Below are 14601 nucleotides of genomic sequence, written 5' to 3'. Positions count from 1 at the left end.
GCCCCAGGGGAAGCCCCTCTCCCAGCTTGGGGTAGGAGGGCCAACTGAGGCCTCAGGATGCTTTTTTTTTTTTTTTAAAGATTTTATTTATTTATTCATTTATTTTTTTAGATTTTATTTATTTATTCATAGAGACACACAGAGAGAGAGAGAGGCAGAGACACAGGCAGAGAGAGAAGCAGGCTCCATGCAGAGAGCCTGACGTGGGACTCGATCCAGGGTCTCCAGGATCACGCCCTGGGCTGCAGGCGGTGCTAAACTGCTGCGCCACCGGGGCTGCCCAGGATGCTTTTGATTATAAGGAAGAGAAAACCCAATTGTGAACTGGCCCAAAAGCCAAGGAGGGTATTTTGGCCCACGAAGCTGAAATGGTCTGGCGATGGTGTGGAGACCAGGTACGGCTCAATCAGGGTCTGGCAATTCCCTGCCTTCTTTATGAACCCCTGGATCTTCAGTGGGGAGCGAGTTGGCTGCAGCATTCTGGCCTCATCTTCATACGTGGCTGTGTGGACAGGGACTTCTCTAGGGGTCTTCTCTTGCGATCTTTCCCAGAAGCGTCAGGAAAACTTTTCCTGGTGCCTCATGGACCTGAACGAAGCCATTCCTGGGACCAGAGAAGTGGCCCTGTGCTGACTAGCTCGGGCTTGGCTTCCCCTAACACAGCTTGGAGAAGGGAGATAGGATGACTGTTAGGTAAGCAGGCCACCCGGGAGGGCTGTGCAGGGGATGGTCTGCGCCTGCACGAGCACCCGGGTACCCCGGCGGGGAGGCGGGGGTGGAGCAGCCCTGTCTGCCCAGACGGCCATGGGAGTGGGAGCCGCTGAGTCCTGGCACCGTGGCTGCGAGAGCCCCCAGCGAGCGGCTCTGGGGCAGAGTCCTTTGGCCTGTCGGCGTACCGACCCGGCAAGCTCACGCAGCCCATTACAGCCTGTTTGGGTCTCGCTGCTGGTGTCTCACCTGGGAATCATGCCCGGTTCCAGTGGCCTCTGGTGCTACTACTACCTGGACGCTGGTCCACACGTGCCTTCCTGCCGGTGTCGGGGCCTCAGTGCTGCGTGTGAGGAAGAGCAGGAAGTGGGGGGTCTGCTTTACTGAATTTGGAGCAGAACTGAAACAAGAGCGTGAAAATCGCTTTTGGGGAAGAGGGAGAGAGAGGGCGCGTGCGTGCGCACACCAGGGGAGGGCAGGGGGGAGGGAGACAGAGAATCTCAAGCAGACTCAGGACCCCGAGATCATGACCCGAGCCGAAATCAAGAGTCAACACTCAAACGACTAGAGCCACCCAGATGCCCCTAAAAATTACTGTTTACGAGGTACCACTAGAGACCTGGGAATCCTAACTCTGGTGACCCCCACCCCTCGGCCCCCCAGCCATGGGCAAGGGCTCCAACCACTCCCACGTGGGCACTGCATCCCCTTCCCCTCGGGGTGCCAGCCCCTCTCCCTGGGGCCTGTGAAATACGGGCTTGGGGGCCCTCCCACCCCTCCATCCCTTTAGCAGAAGCTCCTTCTGCGATGCGCGGGCAAACCCTTCCTCTGTGCACCCTGCACACGACCACACCACTCAAATTCAATTTAGTGCTAATTTGCCCGAGGTAAGTAGGTGTTAATTTGTAGCTACTGCATTAAGATAATTGCTGTGAGGGGCCTATTTGTGAAATGTGCAGATATATTTTTATAGCAACAAACCATTTTGCTATGAATTATAAACAGACAGGTCCGGTGATTTGGAATCTCTTTTGCATAACATGCACGTTGCAGCAGGCTTGCTCCGGTCCATGTCTCCAGCCAGCGCCCCCCACCCCCGCTCCCCCCTCCTCGGGCAGGGGCGGGGGCGGGGGGGGGGCTCCTCGGGGAGCCTGGCTCTCGGCTCAGGGGAAAGGGTCTGGCACCGAGAGACCCAGGGGGAAGTGGCGGTGGGCAGACTCAGGTGGAGGGTGATGGAGCTTGTGCCCCAAAACCACCGCTTAGGAGGGTCAGTGCATTTGTAGTATCTGCGCGATGCTAGGTTCTTTTTTTTTTTTGTTTTTTGGGTTTGGTTTTTTTTTTTTTAAGTTTCTGTTTATTTTTTAAAAGATTTTATTTATCTATTCATGAGAGACACTGAGAGAAAGAGAAGGGGACACAGGTAGAGGGAGAAGCAGGCTCCATGCAGGGAGCCCAACGCGGGACCCGATCTCAGGTCTCCAGGATCCCACCCTGGGTTGAAGGTGGCACCAAACCACCCGGGCTGCCCAGATTTCATTTATTTAACAGAGACAGAGCACAAGTACGGGAGGCGGCAGACAGAGGGAGAGGGAGAAGCAGGCTTCCCGAGGAGCAGGGAGCCCGACGCGAGGCTGGACCCCGGGATCATGACCTGTGCCAATGGCAGGTGCCCCGTGGTGGTAGGTTCTAGGGATCCTGTGCACGCGTCCAGGCAGCAGCTCAGCCCTCACGAAGCTGATCTGCTGAGGGGGCCCCATGGTAACATTAACCTGAGGACCACAGACGCAGGTGCACCCTCGCAGATGAGGAGGGTGGAGGTTTACAGATGAGCTCTGGGACATTAACTGCGTGGGACAGGCTGGGGAGGGGATTGTGTCAACACAGGTCGTGAGGATGAACAGGACATGGGGGGGGAGCACCAGTGTGTATTTGGTCTCTGACCCAGTTCTGGGCACGGGGCTCCTTGGAACCCAGGGACCCTCCTGAGTGATGGGAGTGTCTTTTCTCATTCTTAAAGGGTTCCTTTTGGGCACCTTGGGGGCTCAGCAGTTGAGTGTCTGCCTTCAGCTCAGGGTATGACCCCGGGGTCCTAGGATCGAGTCCCACATCGGGCTCCCCGCAGGGAGCCTGCTTCTCCCTCTGCCTGTGTCTCTGCGTCTCTCATGAGTAAATAAAATCTTTAAAAAAAATAAAATAAAGGGTCCCTTTGGATCTTACCTGAGTTCATGCTAATGAGGGGGCTAGTGGAGGGGGCTAGAGAGTGGACCCCCTCCCTCCTGATGAGAGGGTTTGAGCCTTTCAGCCCTACCCCCCAACCTCTAGGGAGAGACCTGGGGCTGGTAGTTGAGGTCCATCATCAAGCACAGTGATGATTTAGTCCTGCCTCTGTGCTAAGCTGCGTAGGAGAGCTTCCCGGCTGCCGAGCACATGGGGGTGCTGGGAAGGTAGTGCACCCAGAGACCGTGCACACACACACGATACCTTGCCCTGTGCAGCTCCTCTTTTTTTTTTTTTAAAGATTTTATTCATTCATAAGGTCCTGGGGTAGGCGGGAGCAGCATGGGATTTGGGAGAGCATCTGACGGGCTGAGTTTCTGGGGCTGCAGCATAGTGGGGAGAGAGAGGAGGATGCCCAGGGTAAGGGGGTGCAGGTGGAGTCCAAGCCGGACTGGAAGCCCCAAGCTGTGGGGCCTCACATCCTTGAGCGGGAGCCTGCTGTCCTGTGAACAAGGCCGGGCTACATGTGCCTTTTTTTTTACTCCGTGTCCCTTCCTTGCAAAGCTCTAGGTGCCTGGAGCAAGGCTAACATTAAAAGATCATTTCCAGAAAAGGGATAAAGCCATGACTGTCCTACAGACACAAAAATGGACTCGCGTTAAGGATTTTGTTTAACTCACGAGGGAGCCAGGCGGGTGGTGTCACCGGACGGAGGATCTGACGTACAGAGGTCGGGAATACAGAAATAAAGTGACAGGGAGGCAACTGAGGGCATTTTGGGGGAGGGGGAGGTGGGGGGCAGAGGGAGAGCCCACCGGACTTCCACCTTCCACAGGACAGGACGGGATTTGCATCTCTGTAGACAAGTATTATTTTGTGTTGCTCTCAGCTCTCTGCAGTTTGCATAGTTAAAACTCCCAAAGGATGGAGCGGGGTAGCCCCCGGAGGGGGTTCTCTGTTCTGGACAATGTATAGTTTCCTTTCTTTCTTTCTTCTTCTTTTTTTTTTTTTTAAATTTAATCAACTTATTTGACAGAGAGAGAGAGAAGGGGATAGAGCACAAGCAGGGGGAGCAGCAGAGGCAGAGGGAGAAGCAGGTTCCCTGCGGGGAGCCCGATGCGGGACTCGATCTCAGGACCCTGGGGTCACGACCTGAGCTGAAGGCAGACGCTCAACCACTGAGCCTCCCAGGCGCCCCTGTTTTGTGATTCTGGTAATTCATAGGAAGAGGCAACCTAAGTATGTGAGAAACTTGAATCAGGTTCTCGAGGGACATGAGCCAATAGATATTTATCTATAATTTTGTCTGCAGGTGTTGGCTTTTTATGCAGTTGTGGGCGCTAGCAAATCTAACATCCGTAGGGCAGCAGGAATTCTCCGTTTATCTCCAGGCAGAAGTCCGTCCCTGAAAAAAAACCTCAGCGTTTGCTTTGAAGGCCTTCAACAGATTAGATGAGGCCCACCCACGTTCTGGTACATTAGCAGCTTTACGCAAAGTCAGGGGGATTAACTGTAAACGTTAATCCCATCTACAGGTACCTTCACAGCCACACCCAGGCTGGTGTTTGACCAAACAGCTGGGCTCCACTGGCCAGACAAGTTGACACGTAAAATCAACTGTCACAAGGCCGATAGGACCAGATTTACCCTGGTGCCCGAGCCCACTGCTCGCCTGGATGCCTCCCAGCCAGTCAGCGCCACTTGGGCTCCTGGACCTGCAGCTGTGGAACCAGCTGGGCCCGGTGGGAGCAGGACACTGGCCTCCCCGAGGGGCTCCTCAGCTCCTTAAGCAGCAGCAGCACAGAGGGGCTTCCTTCTCCTACGCTGGCCGGGCTCCCATCCTGTTCCCATCCCGCGTGGGGTGGGGTCCCACTGACCACGTGCAGTGGGGGTGAAGAACCATCTGATGCTGGTGCGTGCCGAGCCTTATTTTACTCGAGTATAAGATTGTGGGGCTGGGGGAGCTTACAGGGTCCTCCTTACAGACCCCTCCCTCCACCTTTTGCCACAGCAAGGCACCTGCCCACCTGTGCGTTTGCAAAATTCAAAACAAACAAAGCTGCCCGTGCTTTCTGAGATAGGCGATCCGGGTACAGGTTTTGAGCAAATGAAGGAAAAAAGGAGTAAATATCACTTTGTTTGGTTAAAGCGGACTCTGGAGGAAAAGCAAAGCCTCCTTGGCTTTGGTGGCCTTGAGCTCCCCAGGCCCAGCTGCTTCCTCATGCGGCTCAGCAGGGAGGCTCTTCCCCCCGAGACAGAGGAGCAAGAAGAGGCCTGGGTCCCTCCTGGCTGTTCTCAGCGCCTCCTGCGAGGCTTTGAAGTGAGAATGTTCCAGACAGTTCTCCCCTGGGTCGGGCGGGTCCCTCAAGACGTGTCCCCGGAACGTTGCTTTTGAGCTATTTGCCTGGCTTGTAGCAGGTGCGTCGGTCCAGGCTAGCCCACAGAAGGGGTGCGGGAGCACCCTGAAGCTCTGGGGGTGGGGACAAGGTGGCCCCTTCCCATGCTCCAACTTTGGGGAGGCCCTCTGGCCTGTCGTGAGGGATAAGCAGAATGACCGGGTGGTGGTGAGTCCCCCACAAGGCTGGGTGGTCCCCTTTCCGCCCCCCGACAGCAACAGCCCTCGGCACCCTTGTGCCTGGCAGCCAGTCTCATTAGGTGGCCCAGGGACGCGTGACCGAGGTGAACAAGCTCTCCACTTAGCAGGCTTTCTGGCCGGCACTCCTTGCACCCCAGCTGCCATGGCCCGAGCTGTGGGGGTAGATGATTGAGTTTCTTTTCTCACTTTCACCTCAGGTAGTGGGTGGCTCGCAGCCGGGCCCTGATGTCACCACTGCCACCCTCCCTGGAGCTGCCTGCAGCTCCGGGGAAAGCCAGATTTGGAAGGTGGCTCGGTGCTCCCGACGTGGACACCGTGGGCCCGGGGGTCTGTGTGGGGCAGTGCTGGGCCTCCGTTGCCTGGTGCTCTGGGCCCTGCATCCTGCCAGGGAGCAACCTGATCCCGTGTGTGGACCCCAGCCCTGGCCAGCTGGCTGTATGGCTTCCGTCCCATCTGGCTTCCCTGTGCTCCGAAGCCATGGCCTCTAGGGTTGGGGACCTTGGAAAAATGTGGGCGACGCCAGCCCAGGGAGGCCGTGGGCACAGTTGGTAGCAAGTCTGGTCACTGGTATGAAATGTGGGTCTTGAGCGACTGGTCTGGAACTGTCTTGTGTGCTGGGGTAGGAGGTGGTGTCACAGCGGCGAGGGCCTTGTTGGAGATGGGGGCCTGGGTCCCAGGTGGAGCCAAGCCAGGACCTGCGTGTGTGCACGTGAAAGGTGTGACTCCCCAGGCCTCACCTGCCCTTCTTCCTGGGGCCACTCCCCTTCCCCGTCCCTCCCCTGCCCTGGGCTCCCTCCTTGTGCCCTGCCAGGGTCTCCCACCAGCAGTGTCCTGGCTGCACCCCCAGGACTTGGCAGCAGGGCCCTGCTCCGTCTCAGCCCAGAGAGGGCAAGGCCCCTGGCAAGGCCACCAGCCATCCGAGGAGGGCGGGGGGGGGGGAGGGGAGACATGGAGGGAGGGCGCAGGCTGGTTGGAACTGGGGTGTGAGCTGGGTCACTATCGCCAGGGCTCCCAGAAGTGGAAATGCAAACCACCCAGGGCTGCCTGTGCCGAAGTGGATGAGAGGTGGACGGGAAGGAGACGGGAGTCCGTGGAGGCAGCTCCGGGCCGCATCGGCCTCAGTTCTGTTGTCCGATAAATGGGGGCAGATGGTGGCCTTTGTCAGGGCCGGGCCGGGACTGTGTTCCCGCCTCCCTTGTTCCCTCCGCAGTCGTACGGGGTCGGAATTGCTCCGAGAGCAGGAGCTTGGAAGGAATAGTAGGGAGCACGTGCTTGATGCGGGAATTGGTGCTGTTCCTTGCGGGTTCTCTGTGCGTCTCAGCTGAACCCTGGGAACGGGGCTGGCATAGCCCCTGCGTGGCCCTCCCCACTGGCGGCTCCGGGCGGTTCCTGTGCATGGTGACGGGGTCCTGTGCCACCCCAAGGACACGGACCAGGCCCCATCAGTACCGTCTGCCATTCGGACCCTGTTGGCAGCTCCCCGTGTCCTGGGACCAGCTCCCCTGCTTGTTCATGAACCAGGGTTCCAGCAAGCTCTGTGCTCACGCCACTGCCCTTGGCCTTCCGGTGTCTGATGCGCCCACCCCGCCCCTCCTCGCTCTGTCTCTCTCTCTCCTTTTTTAAAAATTTTATCTATGGGATGCCCGGGTGGCTCAGTGGTTGAGCACCTGCCATCGGCTCAGGGAACCCTGCAGGGAGCCTGCTTCTCCCTCTGCCTGTGTCTCTGCCTGTCTCTCAGGGTCCCTCATGAATAAATAAATAAAAATCTTTAAAAAAGGATTTTTATTTATTTATTTGACAGGGCATGGGTGAGCGGGGCGGAGGGGCAGTGGGAGAAGCAGGCTTTCCGCTGAGCAGGGAGCCCAGTGACGTCGGATTCAATCCCAGGACCCTGGGACTGGGACCATGACCTGAACCCAAGGCAGATGCGTCACTGTCTGGAGCCACCCAGGTCCTACTTTTTTTTTTTTTTTTAAATAACATCAGTTTTTGAAGAGGCTGGGCTAGTTGCCATGTGGAATGTCTGGTTCTAGATTTCACGGTGCCCTCTCTTGTGTTTGTGGGTTCCCGAGGGCCAGTTCGTCTAGAACAGCCGTGCTGGAGGCTCCCTGAGATCCACAGGAGACCTTCGGGCACAAAGTCTTGGTGGGTGTGTCCTCGGCCCAGCAGCGCCCCGGGAGCTACCGACGGTGGCGGCTCACTGGCGTTAGGCTTGCTCACTTGACTAAGGCGCCGGCCAGGCACCCAGACACAGGCATGTGCCCCCCACTCCTTTCCTGCGCCCCAGATCCCCTGCCTCCCTGCGGGGAGGTGTGCTCCTGGCGGCTTGGGCTGACTATTCTGGGGTCTGGGATGTTAGGGGCTGATGGCTGGGCTCAGAGTGGTCGGTCCGGGTGGATTACAAAATGCACGTGTAATCTGAGTATGACTCTATTTTTATTTTTTAAAGATTTTATTTATTCATGAGAGGCACAGAGGGAGAGAGGCCCAGACGCAGGCAGAGGGAGAAGCAGGCTGCCTGCGAGGAGCCCGATGCAGGACTCGATTCCGGGCCCCCGGGATCACACCCTGGGCCAAAGGCAGACACTCAACCGCTGAGCCCCACCAGGTGTCCCCAAGAGTGAGTTTAGAGAACATGGGTGTATCCAGACCAAGACCGGAGGCAACGTGCAGAAATAAAAATTGTTCGCAGGATCCGGGGCAGCTTTCCTCCCCTTAAATTACGTCCTTGGTGTTGCTGTTAGGCCAAACTTTGCCGTCTAGACATGCTCTGAGTAGAGGGAGGGCAACGGATTGAATTGCGGCGACATGAAGCGGACCAGGCTCGCTAAGAGATCATGTTATCAGCCTGGCACGAGGGACATTTGGATCAAGGGCAGAGCAGTGACCTTGGGGGCCCCATGGAATGCGGGTCGCTCAGCCATGTCTTGGGGGCAGAGGGAGCCAGGGCCGGTGCCGGTGTAGGGCTCAGGGTGTAGGGCCTGGGTTGGGTGTAGGGCCTGGGTCAGCTGGGGTGCCACGTAGCTCCATTGCTAAGCCAGTTTCCCCCTCAGAGTTTTCGGAAACGAAGTTCATTTACCTTGTAACACAATCAGAAAGAAAAGCAGGGTGGGCGTGGTCGTTTCATTCTCCTCGAATAGAGGACGTTGAGGTAGTTTTCATGGACTTTTCAAAGAAAATAATTTTGTTAGAAGTGACAGGTCGTCTATAATCCAAACTGGCTTATGCGGGAAAGAGGATTCATTGGAAAAATAAATAAATAAATAAATAAATAAATAAATAAACAAACAAACAAATAAAACATACATACATACATACATACATACATACATACATACATAAATAAATAAATAAATAAAAAGAGGATTCATTGGATCTTTGCATCCAGGTGCAGCTGAATCCAGGAGCACGGTGTTTTAGGGGACTGCTTCTCTGCCTTGCTCTGCCTTTTTCTGCCTTTGGGTTCATTCTTCTCACATTCCACCTGGTGACCTTTGGTAGTTCCAAGCCCACCGCCTCATGGTTTGGGGTGCAACGGAATAAACTTAAGTATCTTTTCTGGGATGCCTTGGGGGGCTGAGTGGTTGAGTGCCTGCCTTCGGCCCAGGGCATGATCCTGGAGACCTGGGATCGAGTCCCACGTCGGGCTCCCTGCAGGGAGCCTGCTTCTCCCTCTGCCTGTGTCTCTCGCTCTCTCTCTGTGTGTCTCTTATGAATAAATAAGTAAAATCTTAAAAAAAAAAAAGTATGTAAAAAAGATATCTTTTCTTAGGGCACCTGGGTGGCTCTGCCAGTTAAGCATCTGACTTTTGGTTTCAGCTCAGGACATGATCTCAGGCTTGTGAGATCAAGCCCCATGTCGGGCTCTGTGCTGGGCATGGAGCCTACTTTATTTTTTTATTTTTTTTAAACATTTTATTTATTTATTCATAGAGACGCAGAGAGAGAGAGAGAGGAGAGAGAGAGGCAGAGACAGAGGCAGAGGGAGAAGCAGGCTCCATGCAGGGAGCCCGACGTGGGACCTGATCCCGGGTCTCCGGGATCACGCCCTGGGCTGGAGGCAGCACTAAACCCACTGAGCCACCAGGGCTGCCCATTTATTTTTATTATTTTTATTTTTTTATTTTTTAAAGATTTTATTTATTCATGAGAGACACACAGAAGAGAGAGAGAGAGAGAGAGGCAGAGACACAGGCAGAGGGATAAGCAGGCTCCATGCAGGGAGCCCGACATGGGCCTCGATCCGGGGTCCCCAGGATCACACCCCGGGCTGAAGGCGGCACTAAACCACGCGCCACCGGGGCTGCCCTGGAGCCTACTTTAAAAAAAAAAAAAAATCATTTCTTCTCCATAGCTTTTATGGAAGTCTCAGAATTCGCCCCGATTAGCACAGTAGAGACGTGGGATCACTCCCGACCTTACCTCTGTGGCTCAGGGCGTTTGCAGCCGTGATTGGCCAGGCAAGGACCCCATGTTCTGACCCTGGGGCCTGAAGTGGGTGCGTTACTGGCAGAGGGGGCAGGGATGCTGGTGGCCATGAGGACAGCTGTCCGCTCTGTCCAGCCAGGTCCCCCTTCCTCTGTGACCACAGGCCTGGACTGTGGCCGTGGTGCGTGTCTATGGTGTCCTCCTGTGGTGCAGGCAGTGTAGACCGGGGATGCTGTGCCCCTGCCGTCTCTGGTGTCGGGAGGCGGCCTCCGCTGCCCCTGTGGCCTCTGCAGGCTCCTTGGCCACTGTCAGTTCCTGCATGTTTCTGCTGAAGGCCGCTCCCTTCCTCCTGCTGACCATTTCCTGTCCGGGTCCCTCTCAGCCTGAGCACTTTTGAGGGCACATGTCCGTTCCCCCCTGTGTCTGGGACCCAGGGTCCTGCCCAGGGCATGCCTGTCGAGGGAACAGATGTGGTTTCCCGCTGCCGCCAGGCATTCCGCAGTGTGACACTGGCCCCCTGTCCTGCACGCAGCCCTTCCACCTCCTGGGCAAGCCCTCCCCAACTGCCTGACCCTGACACGTCTGACCCCCCGAATTCCCTCAGTTTTCACAGCGTGAACAGACACACCCACACATCAGCACCTGGGAGTAGAATGTGGCCAGCCCCCATGCCCTTCCCTGTTGACAGAGGCTGGCCTCTGTCGCCGTAGGTTTGTTTTGCCTGCTTCAGACTTTTAAAACGTGGAATCGTGTACCTGACCTTTTGCTGGGTGTGATGGTGAGACACCCCCTCCCTGCCCCGGGTTGGGACGCACAGCTGTGGAAGACACACGGCTGCGGGGCGGGTGGCCGGGGGACGGTCTGGTTACAGCTGCCTTCCACTGGCTGTGGCTACTTAGGCTTGGGGCTGTTTTGAGAGTGCCGCCCAGAGCCCCCGGCCCCTGTCTTCCCGTGCACAGATTTCCATGCACATTCTGCTGCGTGTGTGTGTGTGTCCAGGACTGGGACCCCGGGGCCTGGGGCGCCCACTTACAAGTATTCTTCATACTAAGATTCTAGTGTTTAAACAGCAGCTGTCATGGGCAAGCACGGACTCTGACTTCCTCTCCCCCGCCCCAAAGTGATCAGTTGTGACCATGATGAGGGGGTCTCCATGAACCCCTTCCCCCAGGCAAGGGACATGCATCTCCGGACCCTGGGCCCTCCCTGACTCTCTCTGCTCCTGCACACCTCTGACCGGTGCCCTGGGTGAGTGCCTCTGCATCATCTCGTCCCGGGCTCTGCACCCGGGCAGATGACTCCCTGACCCCTGGGTCAGTTTTCTCATCTGTAAAATGGAGAAGGAAAAACACAGGGAGTTTTGAAGAAGGGGAAGGGGAAGGAAGATTTTTACATTTTTCATGTTCATAAAACATGCTTTACGTTGTCAGCTGTGCATTGTTTTAGTTTGGATCACTGCATCTTCTCAGAGCCCCATGGGCTTCTGCAAAAATGAGAAACGGCTAAATGTGGAAAAATAAATGGATTTATCACCCCTCATCCTAGCACTCTTAGAAAACATCATTTTAACAAAGTCGTATGTTTCCTTTTGCTATTAAAAATGGGTCCGGGGCACCTGGGGGGCTCAGACGGTGGAGGGTCTGCCTTTGGCTCAGGTCATGATCCTGGGGTCCTGGGATTGAGCCCCATGTCAGGTTCCCCACTCGTGTTCTCTCGCTCTCTCTCACAAATAAATAAATAGACAAATAATTTTTTTAAAAAAATAACGCACAACCGTGAGCAGTTCTGGTCAATCTTTGCTGGCCTCATTTCCCCCTCCCTAAATGGGTGCAGGAGGGTGCGTGCATCTCTCTGAGCAGAAATGATGGTGGCCTTGAGGGCTTCGGTTCTGGTGGCACTGTTCTCGCTCCAGGTGTGCCCCACCCTTGTGGCCGCCCTGCCCTGCCCCGCTGGGACATGGGGCTGCTTGGTGAGGGGGAGCCCTGGCCGCGGGCAACAGTCCCAAGGAAGAGGCCGTCACACGTGGGGTCGGCGCCACCTTCGGGGCTCCGGCTCCTTGGACCTCCCCCACGTGGAGGGGGTGCTGGGCAGTTGAACAGAAGTGGAAACATTGTCTCGATTTGGGGTCTTGGGGAATCAGAAGTGGGTGCGTTTTTTTTTTCTTAAACGTTTTATTTATCTATTTGGGGGGGGGTGCGCACAATCAGGGGGAATGGCAGAGGGAGAAGCAGACTCCCCCCTGAGTAGGAAGCCCGAAGCAGGACTTGATCCCAGGACCCCAGGATCACGACCTGAGCCAAAGGCAGAGGCTCAACCTGCTGAGCCACCCAGGCACCCCGAGAAGTGGGTGCTTTTTTTTATGTTAAGGAGAGAAAAGCAAGCCAGGCACCCAAAGGGCATTTCCTTCCGTCCTCGAGCCCTAGCATGTCCTTGTGTGCGACGTGTCCCTGGTTCTGTGTGCTTCTCCCTCAGGGTGTCGGAAGGACCCTGTGCCCGGATCCCGAGAGGTGGCCTTGGGACGGTGTGCCTGGGCCGCCCTGCCCGGCGGCAGAGCATGTCCCGGCTGGACCTGGAGCAGCTGGCCGAAATAGGTAAATGTGTCTTCTCCTCCGGCCTCGTCCTGCGAGGAGGTCATTGGCGCGTTTGCTTTTAATGCATAATATATGTATGTGACTCGGGAAGTCGGCCCCTGTAAAGAGTGCCCGGTGAGGTCGTCCTCATCTGGGGTCGTACCAGTCCCCTGTCCCAGCCGGCCACACGGAGTGCCTTTTTAATCTTTCCAGGGCACTTTTGCACAGGTTCAGATGAGCCCCTGTGGGCGATGAGAGCCACCCTCCTGGGTTGTTGGGGGGCTCAGGTGGGATGATAATCCTTGTTCGCTGCTGAAGGCCACGCGTGAAGGTACCAGATTCTGTATCCCCATGTCACAGACCAGCAAACTGAGGCTCAGGGTAACAGGGAACCATGTCAGAGCCAAGCCTCTGGAACCACCCCTGGCGTTTTGGTGAAGATCACATGTGTGTATGTTTACATGAAAGGCTATTCCTTGGTTGGTTTTTTTGTTTTTTTGTTTATAAATAAAACCAAACATTTATTTACGTGGAGGAATTCCAACCCTGGATCTTTCACATGTGAAGGATGACATATTCTATGTGTACACAAAGCAAGGGGTGACAGGGCTGTAACAAGCAGTGTGGCCTTGGGCACTCATTCCCCATCTCTGAGCCTCAGTTTCCATTTCTGTCCACATGGAGGACAGTATTCAGCCCTGAGGCCTCATTCTATCCCTCCATGGTTCTGCATCCTCATCAGGTGCATAGTGGGTACACAGCAGAGGTGGGTGCATAGTAGGTGCACAGGAGAGGTGGGTGCACACTGAGCAAATGCATAGTGGGTACACAGGAGAGGTGGGCACATAGTGCACAGGAAAGGCGGGTACATAGCAGAGATGGGTGCTTAGTGGGTGCACAGGAGAGGTGGGCACATGGTGGGAGCAGAGAGAGGTGCATAGTGAGAGCACAGCAGAGATAGGCACATAGTGGGTACACAGGAGAGGTGGGCACACACTGAGCAGATGCATAGTGGGTTCACACTAAGCAAATGCACAGTGGGTGCACAGGAGAGATGGGCACATAGTGGGTACACAGGAGAGGTGGGTACATAGCAGAGACAGGTGCTTACTGCGTGCACAGGAGAAGTGGATGCATGGTGGGAGCACAGGTGCATAGTGAGAGCACAGCAGAGATAGGCACATAGCGGGTACACAGGAGAGATAGGCATGTATTGGGTGCACAGGAGAAGTGGGTGCATGGTGGGAGCATAATAGAGATGGCCACATAGTGGGAGCACAGCAGAGATAGGCACATGGTGCACAGGAGAGATGGGCACATAGTAGGTGCACAGGAGAAGTGGGTACATAGCACAGACGAGTGCATACATGGTGCACAGGAGAGGTGGGTGCATGATGGGAGCACAGCGGAGACAAGCGCATAGTGAGGAGGCACTGCGCAGAGGGACAGTGGTTGCACAGCTGAGGCATGTGACTCCTATAAAAAGACCTCAGGAGGCCCCCTCGTTGCCTTTCTTCCTCGGGAAGACAGCTGACTTCCTCTAATCCTCGCCGTCTGCCGTAGAGCTGCAAAGAGATGAAGAGGAGGCAGCTGCCCTGAGCATGGCGGGAAGGCCCTTGGTGATGCCCACGACGGGAAGGCCCTTGGTGGTGCTCACGGCTGGCCAGGACCCGGCGCTGAGCATGGATCACCCCTTCTACGACGTGGCCAGGCACGGCATCCTGCAAGTGGCAGGTGGGTCGCAGCTGGTGGCCCCAGGCACACTGACAGTGCCGCGTCCCTGTGGCACGGGCGGGTTCTTCCCCGCTGCTTCACTCCAGCTGGCTGTGGCCACAACGGGAACTGAAAGAACCTGCCAGGGTTTTGACATGCCTGTCGGAGTCAGAGCATCGCCGGGTGCTCCGGGAAGCCAGCAGGCGGCATTGGTCTTTAAGGAGCAGAGGCCAAAATTAAACGGATTGCTTTATTAACCAAGGACGGTGTTGTGCTGCTTCCCATCAAAGGGAACAAACATCTGCCCACACTTAGAAGATGAGCAGCCCCATGGCCAGCAGTGGGTCTGGGGGAATTTATTGTGTCACT

General features: G+C 56.0%; 1 protein-coding gene across 1 annotated transcript in view; it reads left to right on the top strand.

The window, feature by feature from the left end:
* The first annotated feature begins 12418 nt into the window (after positions 1 to 12418).
* Positions 12419 to 14601, top strand: part of ARHGAP8 (Rho GTPase activating protein 8) — a 47736-nt gene continuing 45553 nt past the window's right edge. Inside the window, 2 exon segments of the mRNA NM_001204405.1 lie at positions 12419 to 12540; positions 14083 to 14253. Coding sequence (NP_001191334.1) covers positions 12504 to 12540; positions 14083 to 14253 — 208 coding nt within the window. The 5' untranslated portion in view covers positions 12419 to 12503.

The sequence above is a fragment of the Canis lupus genome, chromosome 10 (assembly GCF_011100685.1).
Source record: "Canis lupus familiaris isolate Mischka breed German Shepherd chromosome 10, alternate assembly UU_Cfam_GSD_1.0, whole genome shotgun sequence".
Taxonomy (NCBI): domain Eukaryota; kingdom Metazoa; phylum Chordata; class Mammalia; order Carnivora; family Canidae; genus Canis; species Canis lupus.
The sequence above is the reverse complement of the archived record's forward strand: the minus strand, read 5'-3'. Positions and strand labels throughout refer to the sequence as shown.